At 48.5% G+C, this 19,230-nt stretch overlaps 1 protein-coding gene across 11 annotated transcripts in view; it reads right to left on the bottom strand.

The window, feature by feature from the left end:
- Positions 1-1,074: 1,074 nt before the first annotated feature.
- Positions 1,075-19,230, bottom strand: part of OBSL1 (obscurin like cytoskeletal adaptor 1) — a 64,466-nt gene continuing 46,310 nt past the window's right edge. For all 11 annotated transcript variants that reach the window (XM_083726565.1, XM_083726570.1, XM_083726569.1 and 8 more), the window contains 11 exons: positions 18,092-18,358; positions 17,398-17,667; positions 16,518-16,784; positions 15,489-15,755; positions 13,893-14,005; positions 13,473-13,626; positions 11,361-11,522; positions 3,132-3,236; positions 2,230-2,496; positions 1,744-2,013; positions 1,075-1,292 (listed from right to left, as the gene is read on the bottom strand). In XM_083726565.1, the coding sequence (XP_083582691.1) occupies positions 1,285-1,292; positions 1,744-2,013; positions 2,230-2,496; positions 3,132-3,236; positions 11,361-11,522; positions 13,473-13,626; positions 13,893-14,005; positions 15,489-15,755; positions 16,518-16,784; positions 17,398-17,667; positions 18,092-18,358 (2,150 nt within the window). In that variant the 3' untranslated portion in view covers positions 1,075-1,284. The remainder of the gene's footprint in view (positions 1,293-1,743; positions 2,014-2,229; positions 2,497-3,131; positions 3,237-11,360; positions 11,523-13,472; positions 13,627-13,892; positions 14,006-15,488; positions 15,756-16,517; positions 16,785-17,397; positions 17,668-18,091; positions 18,359-19,230) is intronic.

The following is a 19,230-nucleotide window of genomic DNA, read 5'->3' as shown; positions in this document are numbered from 1 at the left end:
GAGCAGCCTCTCCATGAATGAAATGGGCAAAAGCGTTGGACTACGGCACAAACACTACCACACATGCATGAGCTTGGATCTTGGACATGGGCATGAGGCAAGCCTGGACTGGGCACAGAAGGAGAATGAGGGTGAGGAAGGGGGTCCACAACTTGAGGCAGCATGTGCAGCAGACCTTTAACCAGAAGAGATCCTGAGCCACCACTTCTTTCTGCATGGCAGTAGCATGGCAAACAATGGGTCTGTGCACATGGTGGTGGTCGGGGGGCATGAGCAGAACCTTGTTTGGAGGAAAGAGACCAGAGGAACATAGAGACCCCACTTGCAGAAAATTGGTCCATCTAGCTCAGTACTGTCTGCATCTATTAGCAGCAGCTCTCCAGAGTTTCAGGCAGGAAGTTCTCCCAGTCCTACTTGTGGATGCTAAAGCTTGAACCTGATCCCATCTGCACATAGACCCTAGGCCTTTTCCCTGTGCTGTGTTGGCTGATGAGAGTTGTCATCCAAAACATGGACAGCATTCTGTTGGGGAAGGCTGCTCCAGAGCAGGGAGGCAAACGTTAAACCATAGTTTTAGTTACACCCCAGACAATCCCTTCTTTGCACCCCCATCTGTGGGCTCTCTTCACAGCCCATGGCCCTTCCTTCCTCTTCTCGGACTTCAGGTTTTCCCAGAGGGGTGGGGCTTAGAAATACATACGCACACACCTATCTATGCTGCCCAGTGTATGCGCCCTGGCATGGGGCTCTTCCCACCTCTTTTGCGAAGCCGGGTGTTGCCTCAGCCTGTCTTCTGCAATGGGGCATTGAGAGAAGGAGGAAACAGCAGTCGCCTGTCACAGCAACACACCCACCTACTCGCCTGTGTTTTCTAGATACTGCAGGGGAGCCGTCCCTGCAGTTTAAAAAGCCTTACACTGGAGCGTGCTGAAGGGTGTGCTCAGGCACAGGTGGCACTGCTCCAGTGCCTCACCATCCTTCTGCTTGTCTAGGCAACTGATGAGACATCCCGCCCAGAAGAGCCATCTCACCTACCAAAGAGCACCAGCATAACAACAATAATAAACAAACCAGGAATCATGAGCATTTAATAAAAGCAGATCTTGCTTCCCTTGTCATGCAGAAGAGGGAGATAGGAAGAGGAATTTTCTCTGTGTGTGTCTGTGTGTCCATTCTTCAGGCTGTCCATGCAATTGTCAAACATGCTGTCTCCACCTTCCCCTGGTAGCCCCAGGGCTTTCCATGCTCACACGTGGCTCTTTTGCTCACAGGGTCTCCCTGATGCTAGCGCTCTGTGGAGAGAACAAGGCATTAGAGAGAAATGCTATCAAGGCAGAGGTACCATTCAACCACCTCTCTTTTCTTCAGTGATACTGCTTAGACCAGGGATAGGGGACCTGTGGCCCTCCAGGTGCTCAGTCCCAGCCAATGGGGCCAGTGTACACAGTCTCTTGTTGAACCCAAGCACACAGCCCAGCTTTCCCTTCTTCATTTTGTCACCCAGCACCAATGTGTCATCTCACTGTCTTGTTGTGACCCAGCTAGGTCTACAGCAGCGCCCAAGACCATGCAGAAGGACTGGTCTTTCTCTCCCATGGTTCTTTCTACAGGACAAGGGTTCACCATTCCACCATTTTAGGATAGAAAACAGCTTGCATTTTTATGTCCTGGAACACACAAACACACATACCCTCTTCAATTTCTTCCCTGCTACCAACCCACTCTGCTGCCAGGCACACGTACCTCGGACTGTGAGGTGGGCTTTAGAACGGGCATTGCCAATAGTAACTTTCACCATCCCACTCATGCCAGGGGTTGTCTGGCAGAGCCTCAGCCTGTGGATATGCCCCATGCTCTCCATGCGCACTTGTGAGCCGGGTTGCAAGTCTTCTCCATTGAGACTCCACTGCGGGCTGCATGCCGGGGGAGCAGAGATTTCGCACTCAAACCGAGCCTCTGCAGGAGCCACCACATCTACGTTCCGCAATGCTCGCACCACCTGGATCCCTTCAGCTGCAGGGGCAGACAACAGCACCAGTTTCCCATGTGACACAGCAGCCTGCCTGTCCCCCTACAGTAGCTCTGCCTGCTCTTCATCATTATCCCCTCTACCCCTGGCTGGCAGACAACTTCATGCCAAATCCACAGCATTGTTTGCCAACTCCCCTCTGGGCCCACCCGTCTCCACCCCTCTGTAGTTCTTCATGGTACTTGCATGTTCCCCCTGACCTTCCACCAGCAGACGGGCCGTGGAGCGGTCGTCCAGTGCATCGCATGTATACAGGCCCTCATCTGCAGGCTCAACGCTGTGGATAACGAGGGTTCGGTAGCAGTCCAAGTTGCAGATTTCGTACTTGTTGCCAGCAAAGATCTCTGTGTCCCCACGGAACCAGCGCACTCGGCCACGAGACTGAGACACTGTGCATTCCAGCGTGGCTTTGTGCCGTGCGAGCACAGTCTTGTCCCTCAGCGGCTTCACGATGCGGATAGGCAGCGCTATGGAAGCAGCAGACATAAGCACAAGTTCCAGTCCTTCCAGAGATGGTTGGATCAAAGGCAACCTCCAAAGAGGCTCAAGCTGGCTAGGGATGGAGCCTCAAACCCCACACAGGCACCAACCTTTGTCCTTTGCTAGATATGCTACATGCCCAGCAACCTGCCTAACATGCAATCCTACCATTCATCAACACAAGTTGTGTGTTCCCTTAAGTTGATACCAACTCATACATGCATCCATTCATAGATCTTCCCAGTTACAGGCCTGCTTGCCCAGGCTCCCCACATCACACACACACTTTCCTGCCACACCTGCTAATTCCAGCCCATTCTTCCCACCTGCCTATGTTGCAGAGTATATAGGCTGAAAAATGTAGAAAATGTGGCAGAAAGTATCTTATGGTTGGTCAGGTTGAGATTATGCTCATAACCTTGTGTAATGGAAATCTCTCTATACAGCCAGTGACCCAGCGTAACAGAGACCTCCATTTATCAAAACACTGTGAATCCATAACATACATTGGGTGGCATCACACTTCTCCTGCAATGCTCAATCACATCAATCCACATTTGCCTATCATTGCAATCCATTCTCACATGATAGCTGAGGGCCAATGGTGAAGCAGCTCCCTTACCCTCCACTTCCAGGCGGGCTTCAGAAGCAGCTGCCTTTGCCACAAAGCGGACCTGGCCCGAATCCTCAGGACGGACACAGCACAGGAGCAGAAAGTGCCGGGTTCCTGTCAAAGACAAGAGGAAAGCCATCATTCTTAAGGGGGCAGGAGGGTTTCTGCTGCCAGCCCCAGGGAGGACAGGTGTGTGTTGCAATGGAACTGGAACTACAGATGCTGCACGTATCAGCTGTGCTGCTTATTGAGATAACTATGTGTGTAATCCTATACTCAAGACCTGCAGGCTGATGGGCTTTAGAAAGTGGTGGAAGCCCATCGGAATGACACATGGGCATGACACATATTCTGGCAAAATTCTTCCTCCAATATGCTGATGGAGTCAAGGGCTGAGAGGAGCATACTTGCGTCAATCCTATACAGTCAAACCTTTGGTTTTTGAACATCTCGGCTGCCGAATGTTTTGGAAGCTGAACGCTGAAAACCCGAAAGTGAATGCTTCCATTTTTGAACACGCCTCGGAAGTCAAATGGCTTCCAAGGTGCGTTTCTCAATTTCTCAATTTTCCCCATTGAACTTGCTGACAGCCCTTTGACCCTTGGTTTTTGAACGTTTTGGAAGTTGAACGGACTTCCGGAACAGATTATGTTCGAAAACCGAGGTTCCACTGAACTCCTACCACAGCCAGGCCAACACCCTTGGCTGCACAACTTCATGTTAGTCCCACTTTCCATGGACTTCAGTGTGACAAGGGAGGGGAATAGCTGCCCAGCCCCACACACCTCCTGCCCCACCCATGTTGGTGTGGCAGTACATAGGATACAATGTAAGCCTGCACCCCATCCCACCACCACCAGTATATAAATTTCATGCAGGCAGACAACAGCTCAAATGATAGGATATATAGCCTAGGTCTGTCTTTTTCTAGCCTCATGTCATGCACAATTAGAGCTTCCCAGAAGGAAGTCTGGGGATAGGAAACACTCTGATAGGGTCTTCAATTCTGCCCCACCCATGTCCTTTGTCACATATCATGTCTGAACTGTCCAGTTCTGACACCCTTCTCCTCCTAGAGGAGGGAGCAGTGTCTTCAACACAGGTAGAGGCACTCACTCCCACATTTAGTTAAGCATTTCTGTTGGCAAAGGCCAAGCAATCCACTCTAACCATTGCAAACACTCACTCCTGAGCACTTTTTCCTTGGTGGATCATGTTATGTAGCTCATTCCAGAAGGGAATCTGCATGCACAGGGAAGGTGATTGCCCGCAGAGAGCTATCGAGTGGAATGGAAGCAAACTTCAGTCAAGAAACTGGCTCATGGTATTAAGCAGACAGGAAGGTCTGTACGGATGGCAAAAATGCCTCTCGCTGCCTGGACTCTGCAACATGGGGAGCAAAAATGCTGACAAGGCCTTAGTCAAACTAAGACAGTATGCCAGTACAGAGAAGATACGAAGATTTGTTACTCCATTTGGCTAGCAGCACTAGACAATCTTCATGATTCTCCCTGCACCCTGATAAGGCTTGAGAATACATCTGTCCCATAAAACAATGGTAAACTGTTTCTGCAGATGTCTGCCCCATGACTTGCCAGTTACGAATACAGAAGAGATTTTATTTTTTGTGAGGAAAAAGTGAGGTGACAACAAACAATAAATCAAAAGGCAGAACATTTGGTGTGTCAATGGTGGATCAAAAAGAGATTGTGCTTAGTGCTACAGCTCACTTCTTTGCTTTATTTTATTTTGTTATACTTCATTTCATTTCAATTTATGTTTAGCTTAGCACCAGTTTGCTAATAAGCCGTTGCTTATTCTGGGGCCTTGGGAACCCAGTTTACCTTTTCGCCTTCTCTTTGAGAGAAGAAAGGATTACTTACTGTGAAATTGTCCCTTCTTCGGTTTTGAAGAAATATTATAATAATATTCCCGTACACTAGCCCTTTGGGTCTGGATCTCTGGCTCACAAGCAATCTTGAGCAGATTTAATTTTTAGCAGTTCTTATATATACAGTTTTCTTATTTAATTTTTGCTTGTTTCCTGGTGAGGGTTAAATGTCACAATTTTGTTTCTCAGTCTTTCCCCTCCACTTGGACTCTTCTGAATCCTACCAATTGGATCCATCTTCCAAATCTCCCCTGAGCCCACAATAACTTGTTCCTTTGAGGCCCTGCTTGGATAGGTAGATATACTTTCACTTCCCTTTTCTTACTATTTAGACCGTAAGTACTAGGTAACATAGCATTAGCTCGAACTGGTCTGGTGGGAGTTTTAGGTGAGAAATCAAAGTAGAGTTGGTTTAAGTTTTACATGCCACATTTTTTGTTTACCATAGTTGTTCCATCAGATTTTTTCGATATTTTTCTTCTGTCTAAGTAGAGCTAAACTTAAAAGGTAATTTTTTATTAATCCCAACACAACATAGAACAGTTATTTCACTTTGGGGCTTCAGATTGCATATTCATATCCTATTTTGGTTTTTTCCTGTAATCATTGTATTTTATTGTATTAGATACACTGTTCTTTATATTATCCTTTCCTTCTCAAGGTTCATTAATATATTATGTCCTTTTAATTTCTCTTTAATATTCTTTATGCTTACATCTTTTATAAACTGAAACGCATTCTGCTGGTGCACTTCAAATACATTTCCTGGACTCATTTCAGGCTCTGGTCTCTGGCCACAACCTTCTTGCCAACTGGGGCAAATTAAGGACTCTGCTTTCAGAAAGCAGCACAGATGCATGAAGCGGAACAAGCTGTCACTGTACACTGAGTTCCACTGCTGCCCCAAAGGGAAAGGGAGTGAGTCTGCTTATAGTCAGGACGCTCTCTTTCTCTCCTCCAGTGATGGGGAGGCTGAGGCATGATCACTGCCTGGGCACTCAAGTGGCACCACTCTCTTAACTCCTCACAAGCAAACACATGGAGACCCTGAGACAATATCCTCCAGTCATTGCTGTCTTCTTGGGCCACCCTTTACTCTCGGCGGGCTCTTTTCCTATTGCTAAAGGATCTTTCCCACACCCCATTCTATGCAGCCTAGAAGGAGAACAGTGGCTTTGGGCTTTTAATTTCAGCAGCGCCCTGTGTGACCCAAACATTCAGCACCCCTCCACATCTCACTTTCCATTGTTTGTCATTGTTGCGGCGCCCCCTGTAGTGCCCTCTCGGCTCAGCACCAGTTGCACTCCCCTACATCTGCCTCTGAAGGGGAGCAGCAAAAAGACCAGGACGGATGTGCCTGACGTTTCCTCTGTGGGGTTGAAATCCTACTTTTTCCAGGAGTTTCCCCTAACCTTGCATGTTCTACAACAAACAGGCAGCAGGTGAAGGAGTTTCTGGGGTGAAACTAAAGCCATAAGGATACTGCACCCACTGCCTTGCTGTCTGTCAGTCCAATGTGCCCTGCTGGGCCATCTCTGTGGCCTTCTAGACACTGTTAGATTCTTAACTCCCTTTTAGCCCCAGACCTCAAGGCCAGTGGTCAGGGATGGTGGGAACTGTAGTCGAAGTACATGTGGAGAGCCAAAAGTTCCCTTTCCATGCCTTTCAGGATCCACTACATCCTGCATGCTGGGCAATACATGCTTTGCCTTTGCCACATGAGTTGTGTCTTTGTTGCTAGGGTGTGGTGGGTTGAGACCCTTTTCCCATACCCTCATTTGCTCTGGCTGCAGCTGGTCTCAGAATGGGCATCTAAAGCAGAGGGGCTCACTCACATGCCCTTGACTGAGGCGGCAGATGCCTCTGGGGGCACAGGTGGGGTGGGTGTTGCTGCCAGGATGTGTGAGGCAGCCAGCTGGAGGAAGGGAGGAGGGGGGATTGATGAGGAGAAGTAGGGATGAGGAGGAAATGGAGTGGGGCAACAAGTCCTGTTGGGGTGCTACCAGGCAAGGCTGGCGTATCAGGCAACATGGGGGAGGATTGGTCATGTGGGATGCCAACAGAGATGGACCAAAATGGCTGGTTGTCCTTTGCAGGAGCCATTCTATTTGCCAATGCCATACACCTGTTGATTGGGCCCAGGTATGTCTGCATGTGGGAGTGTCCTCCCTGCTCCTGTTTAGTTTTGGGGGTCACCCCCTGAATTTGAACCAGGAACCTCCAACCTGTTAAACATGAGCTGTTCCACCTAGCTAGGGCTCCTCCTGCAGCTCTTGCACTCATGGTACCTAGGAATGGGTGTGAGGTCTGGGGGAATGCAAGTGCTGCATGATGTGTCCAATTGCTGCATCATGGTTAGGAAGCTGTTCTTTGAAGTCTGGGTTTGAGCGCCAGGAACTCCCTCTCTGATATATTTTGTTTTAAACCGATAAAAATATACATTCTATGGGTGGAACTCAATGTTGCGTTAATACAGTTGTTCCGTCAGTGCAAGCATTGCTGCTTGCCAGACAGAATAAGCTTCCCTCCCCGCCTCCTGCTCCGCCAATTTGGGGTGGGGGTCAGCAGGGGGTGGAGAAGAAACCTCATGGCACTAGTGGGACTCATTGGCTTGGCTCCTGCTGGCACAGCTGTTTAGTTGAATCTGGCAATAAGTGTCTCCCAGGAATAATCTATGCAACAAACAAGAGACCTAAGTAGTGTAATCCAAATGTAATCAGTATATTTCCTAATACAAATATACATCCATATGTACTTGTGGCGTGAATACTGACAGCTCATATGTCTTATAGAAGCAGAGTTGGTGACAAGATGACACAGTGAGCTTGAAGAAGTGCACCTGATATAACTCTCTTGCAAAACTAATGCTTAGTAGTAATTCAAGCTGGAATTTGACAAAGAACTATCTGCCAAGGAATTAGAAGCTGTCAATTATTCACAGGGGTTTCATTGAAACAGACTTTTTAGCCATGTTCTGTAGTGAGGAGTCATAGTATTAATTTAGTTAGACTCTTTTACGTGGTTGTATGCCTGCATTAGGTAAAATACAGATGCAATCTGGATATACTATTTAGTTGTTATATACAGTAGATTTGCTTTTAAAACAAGGCATGCTAAAGCTGAGTGGGGATATGTTGCTCCCTTCCCCTTGCTGGGGCTCAAAATCCCTTCTGGTTCCCAAACTTTTGCCCTTTCGAGTGAGCCCACAGAAAGATGCTCTGGGGTATGCCTGGATCACCATGAGTCCTTTGGCTCCCTTGTGTCCAGATGAACAGTGGATGTCATTGCTGGCACAGTCCCTGACTGGTATATTGTGCTAGCGTTTCCAGCAATGCTGGCGACATGCCTGTTGTTCTCCCACTGGTTTCTATTTCCTTTTTTAGTATTTCCCCCTACACTTCTCAGGCTGAGTGCATGTAGAATTCAGTGACTGGTCCAACAGCACAGCAACAGGCTCGGCATGAGGTAAGTTTATGTCAGGGACTGGCAGGGCTCTGGTGAGTGTGTGGTGGAGGCAGGAGGCCCAGGGATTAATCCAGGAGAGGAGACCAGAGATTTATGAGGTTTGGGCTGGCCACGAGGCAGGACCCAGGACGGGGGGGGGGGGGAGAGGAATAGAGATGGGCACTCAGGACATGTTGGAGGAAAAGTCTGTTCAAGCAAGGTGGGGGCCAGCTGAATCCCCACCATCCCCTGCTCTGCTGCTTCCTAGAACTAGGAGAGGCTTGAAGAGGGAACAGCAGTGGCAGCCTCTGTGTAGGAGAAGCCTCAGGCTGCTCTCACACATCCCATCAGATGAGGGTACATAAGCTGGGCTGGGGGCGGGTGTCCCACTGTTGCTGTAACTGCTCCACACGGCACAGACCTGGGGACAGATGCCTAGAGACGAGAAGCATGTGTGCATGTGCATCCAGGGCATAGTGGGAGTTGCTGTAAGTGCATGTGGCTTCCTTGTCTAGGGGTGCCTAGGACAGTACAGGATTGCTTAGCCCAGGCCTTTCGACATTTGTGTGTCTGATTGCATAAGAAAAAAACGGCTGTTGCCTGGGAGCTGAACACCTTTTGGAAAGCGGAGTGTCTGTTTCAATTTCCCAATTGTTAAACCACAAGTTTCAGAAGCTGCAGGAGAATTGGATCTGCCCAATGGGCCGGATCCTGAACTCCCTCACTCACCATGGGCCACTGTGACGGTGGGGACCTATCAATCAATCAATCAATCAATCAATCAATCAATCAATCACTAGGTAAAGGTAAAGGTAAAGGTACCCCTGCCCGTACGGGCCAGTCTTGACAGACTCTGGGGTTGTGCGCCCATCTCACTCAAGAGGCCAGGGGCCAGCGCTGTCCGGAGACACTTCCGGGTCACGTGGCCAGCGTGACATCGCTGCTCTGGCGAGCCAGAGCCGCACACGGAAACACCATTTACCTTCCCGCTGGTAAGCGGTCCCTATTTATCTACTTGCACCCGGAGGTGCTTTCGAACTGCTAGGTTGGCAGGCGCTGGGACCGAGCAGCGGGAGCGCACCCCGCCGCAGGGATTCGAACCGCCGACCTTTCGATCGGCAAGTCCTAGGCGCTGAGGCTTTAACCCACAGCGCCACCTGTAATACCAATATACTATCAATCACCTGCAATACTATCAATCAATCAATCAATCAATCAATCACTACATTGGGTGATAAAGCTTCAAATGAAATAAGGAAAGTATCTCCTCCTTTGCTGATGTGGTTTGATTTCAAGCCACATTCAAAGGAAGATTTTTGAAATCTAGCTGTGGATGCAAAGGAAGAACGTTCAGGGTAACAGAGAAAAAGGCACCAAATTCGAAAAGTGCTGACTTTTGGCTCCAAAGGACAAATGAAGAAAGTGCTTTGAGTGCTCTCCCAGTTCTTCCTTTTAGCCACAGCTTGAAGTTTCCCACTCCTGTCTTCATGACATCAGGTCAGGGAAAGGTAGGTCAGGGAAAGTTATGTTTCCCAAAATGGCCTTGTAGGCCAACCTCTAAATGTGGTAGGCATAATTAGGCCCATGGGCTAGAGGTTCCCCACCAGTGATCTGCTGCAATGACAAATATAGGTGATTGGATAATGCCCACGACAAGTGACTCGGGCTCCCCCACCCCAGGCATCCTGTGTTCTTTTGAAAGCAGGGCACCAGTTGCTCCAACAGCCTTTCTGTACAAACAGTGCAAATCCAGCTACATGCCCCATTTATTCCAAAGACAGTTATCCATGTGCTTAAATCTACCATTAAAATCAATGGAACAGAAATGCACTTTACGTTAGTGGCAAATGCACATCTACAAATTTATCAGAAGGAACACAGAAAGTTGCATTATTGCTGCATCTGGTTCAGTCTTGCTACACTGACTGGCAGCAGCTCTCCAAGGCTTCAGGCAGGGTTCTCTCCTGGTCCCACCTGGAGGTACCTGAAATTGAACCTGAGACTTTTTGCATGCAAACTGTCTGTTCTGCCACAGAGCTGCAGCTTTTCCACAGATTCCTCTCACATCTCCTTTCTCCTGTGCTGGAGCACACCTCTCTTCTGAAGAGGATATTCTTCTGTAGCAAAGCTATTTTATTATTAGCAAGGCTGCCACATCTTCAGGCATTACAATGGGATGGGATACTATGTCCCTGGTGCTGGATTTGGGCTAGCATGACTTCCACATGCATACCGAGGACCACATTTCGGTGGACAGGCACTGCAGGAGAGGGCTATACTTAGGATGAATACAGATGTCACTTTTCACAGCAGCAACCATGAGTGCTTTAACCATGGTGTGAATCTACCTTTGCAACTTGCATTACAGCTGTATACTTCTAGAAAGCTGAACATGGGATCAGCCATCAGGTTTGCTTCTATCCTCACCTTCCAGGGAGACTCAGATGCCATAATAAACCACAGGTATATTGTGATGGGAATGAGCCCACCCCACAGCTCTCCTCCTCCAGTGTGACAAATTATTATTAATTTTAACTATGGTTTGTTTTTGAAACAAGCCCATTTCAAACTATGGGTTCTGAAGCTAGTCTGTTTCAAGCAAACCATAGTTAAAATTAGCCAGTTTAGGGTCAGGATGCAATGCTAAACTAGTTAATTGAAATGGGAAGGAAAAACTTTCAATCTCTTCCTTGAGGCTGCGCTTGAGGAGGAGGGAATGGAGAGAGTGGCTTGTCCCCATCACAATAAACTAAGGTTTATCATGAAGTCCTAATGTAGCCATTGTCTCCCAATTTGACTTGTCATCAGTTGTCCCTGAGCAGCTGCAATTCTTGCTTGCCTCAACCCAAAGTTAGAGGGGATCACATCCCAGCACCATCACAAGACGGAAGGGGTTCACTTACCTTCCTGCCGTATTTTCACAATGCTGCTGACTTTGATTTTCTCCCCGTCCCGGAACCATTCGCCTTTCACCTCCTCGAGTGACACCTCACACATGAAGACAGCATTCTCGTTCTCTCGCACACGCACATCCTCCAGCTCCCGCACAATCTGAACCTGGCGTTCTACAGAGGGGGAGAAAGCCATGAAGTTGGGGCTGAGGAGCGCCTCCTACTGGGTAAGCCATATGGGCTTACAGGGTCCACAGAGAACACTGCATCTGACCTGTTTCCACCCCCGATCGTGGGACTCCTTCTGGTTATTACTGGCCCAGAAAGACTGGTCTCATCCAAGCAAACTTCCTTTTCCATGAATTGGTTAATTTGACAAGAATCAGTAAATACATTCTCTCAGACTATAAAAAAGAGCTGGATTAGACAAAGTGCCTCTCTAGTCCAGCATCTTGCTTCCTACAATGGCCAGTCAAATGCCTTCAACAGCAGCCTCTGATCGGGGATTTTCCATTTAGTGCTGCCCTCCTGAACATCTCCCCTTGGATATACCTGCTCGGACCCTTAGGTCATCACTGGAGGCCCTCCTCTTAGTGCCCCCTCCAGTCAAAGCACAGACAAAGGCTGCAGGAGAAAGGGTCTTTCCAGTGGTGCCTCCCTGACTATGGAATGCACTCCCCAGGGAGACCTGCCTGGCAACAACTGAGCCAATCCGATTTGGAAACTCCCAAGTTGCACAAATCCCATAAGGGCTTGCATGTCGGACCAAATTTTAAAACGTTCCATATGCAAGCCCCACTTGTAGAGGAAAAATTAGAAATGTGCTTTAAGGCTCCCAGTTGTTCTTTTGCAGCTGCATCTTTACCTGCCGTCACCTAATATCTAGTGTGGGGCAGCTAGCCGCGGCTGGGGGAAAACAGCCTCACAAGCCCAATTAGGACCCTGACAGGCCTAATTTGGCATGTGGGCCAGATGTTCCTCATGTTCTGACTTAAAGAATTCACCATTAGTATTCACTTCCTCTGTCTTCCTCTACTTGGATCAAAGAGCTTACAAGTGCCTAAGGAGCTTAAGATACTACTAGGGTTTCCTAGTCTCCTAAGGGATATTTACACACCAGACAAACTGGTTTTACATCAGTTTAATGTTCATAATGTTCATTATTTCCTCCAAAGAATCCTGGGAACTGTAGTTTTGTGAGGTGGATTGAAATTCACCTTTCCCATCATAGAACTACAGTACCTGGGGTTCTTTGAGAAAATGTTTTTTTAAAATCAATTTAAGTCTATGTAACCCCAGTCGTTAGTTTTTCTGGCAGGAGCAGCAGTACTTAACTGGTCAGTCAAGGGTCAGGTATGCCTGGAAATTATGCTGTCTGAATTAGCGGGGGGGGGGGGGGGTCCAACTTCCTCATTCCAGTTGTGCATGAGAAAGCTGGCTGTCCTTTCTCAGGGATGAAGGAGAGCACTCTGTGCTTGCCCAGAGACATCTCTATCATTATTATGGTGTCTTGAATGTCAAGAGATATCCTGGCATTAAATCAGCTTTCAAAGCTGAGCCCTGCTCAGATTAAAACTTGAGAAGCTAGAGTCCCATCCTCCCCACTAATCCCCTCCAGACTTTCCTGCACAGCTTGCTTTCTACCGCAGAGCTAGGAGACATCATCACCCAACGAGTCAATCCACTTCCAGCCCGGTTCCTAGATCTAAAAAGGGATATCTATGCTTTTAAAGCAACCTTGACATGAGGCTGTCAAATGTTTTCTTGAAGGCTTTTAAGGAAGTACGATTCCTCTCCTGGGCATGCTCTTCCATTGCTGAAATGCTATTATAAGTTAGAAAGATTTCCTTTCAAACCCAGCACTGAATGTTTATCCTTAAGCACAGCTTCCTGTACAAGCTGTACAAGCTTCAGGAACAAGACTCTGAGTCACCACGGTGTAGCCGATCCCAAGTCTACCTCCAAGGCACAAGAGAGGCAGTGCCAGGAAGATGCTGACAGCATATGGCAAAAGGGAACAGCAGACAACCCCCCACCCAGAGAATGTGGAGTTAAAGGGTGCTTTGTATAGCCCAACCCTCTTCCTCGACCTCTGATCCCATATGCAGCCCAGGCCATTCATACCAAAGACCCTCAGTTTGGCAGAGGCACGGCAGTCACCAGCATCGCATGTGTACTCGCCCGCATCTTCAAGGCCGCAGTGGCTGAGCTGTAGGAGGCGCCGGCGTCCCACTGAATACATGCGGCAGTTTTGCCCTGTCTGGATCTCTTCCCCATCCTAGGGCAGCCGGGGACACAGAAAAGAGAGGCTGGTTAAGGGCTGAGCAAGGCAGCAAAAAGGAGAATGCCAGAGAGCAGAGGATTGGGTGCTGCTCTCGGATTCGCTAAGGGCACAGTGGGGAGATGTGGAAGCGGGCATCGCAGAAGCACTGGCTCACCCTGCCACAATCCACGCTCTTTGGAAGGAAAACCACGGCTCTTGGGAGCTCCGGGGAGATCCAGGAGAGTTAAAGGAGGGGGCAATGCTAGAGATAGCACCCTCACCTTGTACCATTTCACCTCAGCCAGGGGCCGGGACAGCTCACACTCAAAGGTGGCTGAGCCTGTCTCAGGGATGCCCATATCCTGGGGAAAGCGCAGCATAGTAACTGGCGGCTCTGCAGGGACAGAGACAAAGGCGGGTGCAGGTGGCACAAAGATGCATCGACTTGGAAACGGAAAAGATCAATGAGACAGCATAACGCTCTGCTTAGTCAAGGCAGGGCACTCCCTGCAGCCCTTACCCAAGTTCAGTGTGGAAGGCACACACTCGCCCATCTTCCTTACCTCTTGCCTTCACCATTCCCAACCTGACCCCACGGTTAGGTGCTTCGCACTTGACACAGCCCTGCAGAAATAAGGAGCTTTGGACATTGCTCCATTGGAACATGTAAGAAGAGACTTGCTGGATCAGATGGCAAAGGCTTATCTTGCCAGCACCCCACCTCCCACACTGACCAACCAGATGCCTCTGGGAAGCCCACAAGCAGGACATGAGGCAACCATCCTCTCCTGCTGCCGTTCCCAGCAACTGATATTCAGAGGCAAGGTGCCTCTGATACTGGAGGCAGTACACCGCCATCATGACTAGAAGCCACTGATAGCCTCACCCCAGGTGAGCTTGCCATTTTAATGCTACCTAAGCTAGTAGTGATCACCACATATTGGGCTAGCAAATTCTGTATCAACTGAGAAGTTTAGTGTAACTGCAAGTGCTGTATTGAGTGTAAAGCAGCTCAAAGCAGTGACTGGTTGAGTGTCTTGTAGGACTAGTGCAGGGATAGGGAATCTCAGGCCCTTGAGGCTCTCTTCAGGCCACCCACCCACCCCACATCTCTCACAGGCCCTGCTTGGCACCTTCCTTGAATGTTCTTGCTTGGCTGGAATGTGCCCTTGAGAACTCTGATAATACCTTTTGCTTGCCTGGATGGAGGATAGAAAGGGGTGTGTGAGTATGTACAGAAACTGGCCCATTATGCAGAGGCACAATTAACATTAACTGCTCTGCCCATCTTTTCCCCTGGCTCTACCCACCACTGGCATGTGACCACTACCCCAAGAAGGCTACCCAACACAGAATGTGCATGGCTGAATGGAAATGATGCCCCATCCCTGAACTAGTGCTTGTTGTGGTCAATGCATGTGAAGGGGAGAAATGCGCATCTCCTAAAACACAGTGGACATGCCCCGGGAGCGGGGGGAGCTGCAGCCCAAAGAATGCATTTGCTGCTTGCAGAAGAGAGTATTAAACACAGCATTCTATGTGAGCTGGCACTTCTGTGTTGGTGCTGAGGATAGTGGCATTGGATGCGTTTTGTTTTTGCTTTGCTCAGCTACTGAAGAGCCCAGACTCAAGGGTCCAACTGGGCAGCAGGAAGTATCATTACTGCGGTTCCAACCCCAGACAGCTGCACATGGGAAGGAAGGAAGGGGCATGTACAGGACTTTCCTCACCTCAGGGCCATTCCAGGCACTATCCCCATTCGCATCTCCTTCCCATTGCTTCCCCTTGACTGCCCATCCCTGCTGAATGTATTAGGTGGGGCTCATCTAGCACAAGACAATTCTGCCCTTTGCGCATGGACTGCCTTGCCCCAGTACCTTGGACAGTAAGGCGGGCACTACTTCGCACAGTGTCAGCGGTGAAGGCCACGGTCCCTGAGTCGTCCAGCGTGAGCCCCAGCAGTGTCAGGCTGTGCACAAAGCCCATGGCGCTCACTCGGCAGGTGGAGCTTGGCTTCACACGGATGCCATCGCGTGTCCAGACCCCGGCCACGTTGGCATGGGACAGCTCCAGCTCAAACGTCACGGTCTCCTTTTCAAAAGTCTCCACATCCAACAGAGGCTTCCTCACCGTCACTCTTCGGGCTGAATTAGTGGGGAAAGAAGGTTAAGAGATTAGTGCAAGTTCCATTTTGGTTTTGTCAAGAAAGCAGCCTGCTCCCCAAGAATAATGGCAGCTGGCTAGGAATGTTATTGATGTATTCCATTAATTCAAATGCATTTCTAAACTGCTTAATTAAAAAAAAAATGGCGCACACTACATACAATATAAAAAAAAATCCATTAAAACAAAACTACAGCCTAAAATCAACAAAACGGTATTTTATTAAAAAACATATAAAACAGATTCAGGGGATTCATACATAAGGTGGGTTCCAATCTTATGAGTTTGCCTGGGCCAAAAGGTAAGTCCTTACAAGTCATCCTAAGCAACTGATGGTTGCTGCTTCACATTTGGCAAAGGTAAGGACATTTCACAGAACAGGGGCAAGAGCTGAAAATACCTGTTTTCAGGTATGTAGAGTTTTGTGTTTGTGACACAAACCAAACCTCCTCCAACAGAGGTACATGCAGAGGAGCCTCCTCTGAAGATCTTAAGGTATGGCAGGTTGGTAGGGGGAGGGATGCTTCTTCAGATATTTGGGTCCAAAGCCGTTTAGGACATTAAAGGTAAGCTCCTTGTATTGGGCTCAGAAACGAATAGGCAACCAATGTAACTCCTTCAGCAGCAGTGAATTATGATTCTATCTGGCTACACCAGTTAAAATTGTGGCAGCCACAGATAATCTACAGCCAAGATCAGAGAGACAAAAAAGGATGGGGAAGAAGTCAGAGGTTGGCACCTACGTTCTACACTCAGCCTGGCTTGGGTGCGGTCATGCAGGCTCTCACAGCGGTAGGTGCCCCGATCTGCAAGCTCAATGTTGTGGATGGTAAGGGTCCGCTGAGACCCACATGCCTCCATGGAGTATTTGGTGTTCTGCTGCAGAAGGATGCCTTGCTTCATCCATTGCACTTCTGCGCTCTCCAAGCTCAGCTCCACTTCCAAGCAGACGTCTTGCCCTTCCTCAGCCATCAAGTCACGCAGTGTCTGCACAAATATCACCTGAGCCTCTGCAGGAAGAAGTCAAAGATTTGTCAACTACAGTTTCATATCCTATCCTGGCATGTTACCAGGCCATGCCCCCTGCCTCTCTATCAGGAGAGAACCATGAATTTGTAAGCGCCAAATTATAACCATCAAGGTCCAGGTGCGTTTGGCATGCTGGTTGGAACAGAATTTGGTACTGGCTACAGAATCCAGCACCCTGAGAAGCTCAGCTTTCGCTGCTTGAAAGTGCAAGGACCTGTAGAGCTACAGGGGATTAAAAAAAAAAAATCAATTGTGCAGCAGCAGGCAAAATCTCATAAGACAAGGGGTGAGGGTGAGGTTTAGCAGAACTTCCAACAAAGCTTCTATTGCGAGCCCTGCAGGGCTAAAGAAGCAAACTATATCATGCCAAATAAGCAAAGACGGGCAATCATTCTTAATTTGTTTACTTTATTCAGATAGCAGAGTTTGCATTTCCTTAATGCACAGTTCAGAAGCAGGGTGGGGCACATGATAGATAGGGTAAATACAGGTGTCCCTACTCCTGCTTACTACCAATATGTGCCACCGCCCGGCTACTTAGATGCTCCTTTGATCCATCCCAAAACCACATGCTAGCATCGCCTTTCTTCTTACCTTGCACACTGAGCCTGGCTGAACTCACCAGACCTTCTGCGTGGACAGTGACTATGCCAGTGTCACTCAACCGGCACTGCTGTATGGTGAGGGTGTGGCACAGCCCAACCCTGGTGGTGGCGAACCGCTCACTGGGCACTATATCTTGGCCATGGTGCTGCCACTTGAGAGCCACGTCATCTGGAGACACCACAGCCTTGAAGGTGGCATCATCCCCCTCCAGCACAGTTAAGTTGTGGAGCTCGGAAATGATTTCCACTGATCTAGGGACTGGGGAAGAAAGTGCTTAGAGTCAGGGATGGCTAGGCCTGTGCTGGGAGGGGCCTGGCTATCCCAGAAGCCTATTGATACACAGTATCTTGTCAGTCCAGTGGGGGTATCCCAGCACCCAGCCCTCATAGCATCTCAGTGGCCCACAATAAAAATGTATGTAGGATTATGGACACAGGTTATTGGAACCAGAGCAAGTTGTTCCATGGGAAATAATATAGGTAGCTGCCTTATATTGAGTCAGACCATTGATACATCCCAGAACTGTCTACACCGACTGGCAGCAGCTCTCCAGAAATATGAAAGGCATCTTTCCCCATCACAGTCCTATCTGGAGGTGCTGGGGATGGAATGTGGGACATTTGGCATGCAAAACATTGAGTGCAAAACCACTGAGCTCAGGCCCTTTCCCCAAAGGACTCACTCTGCACTGTGAGGATGGCTAGGGTGCGGTCATCCTTGCTTTCACACGAGTATTCACCAGCATCCTCAGGCCCTACGTGTCTCAGGGTCAAGGAACGTTCCCGTCCCTCTGCTCGGATCTCATGGTGTTCATTGGCTTCCAGCTCCTGCCCATCCTTCAGCCAGAGGACATCACCTTTGGTTTTGCACAGCTCACACCAGAACAACACGGTCTCCCCCTGCAGTGCCAGCACATCTGATAGACCCCGAACAAACTTCACTGGCAGCTCTGAGGAGGGCAAGGAATAGTACCGCTGAGGTGAGAAGGCAAAAGGCAGAACACTTGATGTCTTACATACTGTGAGTAGTGGTGGTTGTCTGGAAACCTGCAGAAAATCCTGATCATGCAGCAACTCAAATCTTTTGCAGAAGTCCAAGACCCACAATTCTTTCTAAATTTCCAACCTTCATGAAAACAAATAAATATTTGAGGACATAATTTGCTGAAGAAACTCAAAAGATTGAGGAACGGCTTTCACTAAGTTCAGAAGGAAAGGCTTCTGAAGTAGCACTCTTCACTCACTCTTAACTCTTCCAAATTGCTGAATAAATAAGGAACTTATGTGAACACATGCAAACATGCATTATTTATGCCAGTCACAGAATTTGAGCACAGGGAACTGGACTCCCTGCTTTCCAATCTTGGCTACAAAAGGGCTGGGCTGTTCCAAGCTCTACACCAAGCCAAAAATGCCAGTTGCTGAACCAAGGAACAGAAAATCTTGTGTAAATATAATATGGCAGATAAGTGATTTTAGTATTTTGTAGAAAGTACAAGCTGCTTTCATAAAAGTGGTGGCAGGGGTTGGAGAAAAAAATAAAAATCCTGTATATATGAAGTTGCCTTATAGTATACAGTACCCACCCGCCATTGAACCCAAAGTGTTTTGACTATACACGATTTTAGCTTTAAGCGCCATCTCCAGAAAGTAACCCCTGTATAACTTGTGGGCTTACTGTACTGAGTCAGGCCAGCATTGTTTCCTCTGCTTAACAAACCAAAGTCTCCTGCACTAGCTTTCCTAGTCCTCCACCCTAGAATCCCTTTAACTGGAGATGCCAAGGACTGAGTCAAAGAATGCTGGACGTGCAAATCCCACG

The sequence above is a fragment of the Podarcis gaigeae genome, assembly GCF_964106915.1.
Source record: "Podarcis gaigeae genome assembly, chromosome: 1".
Taxonomy (NCBI): domain Eukaryota; kingdom Metazoa; phylum Chordata; class Lepidosauria; order Squamata; family Lacertidae; genus Podarcis; species Podarcis gaigeae.
This window is presented reverse-complemented; position numbering and strand designations above follow the sequence as displayed.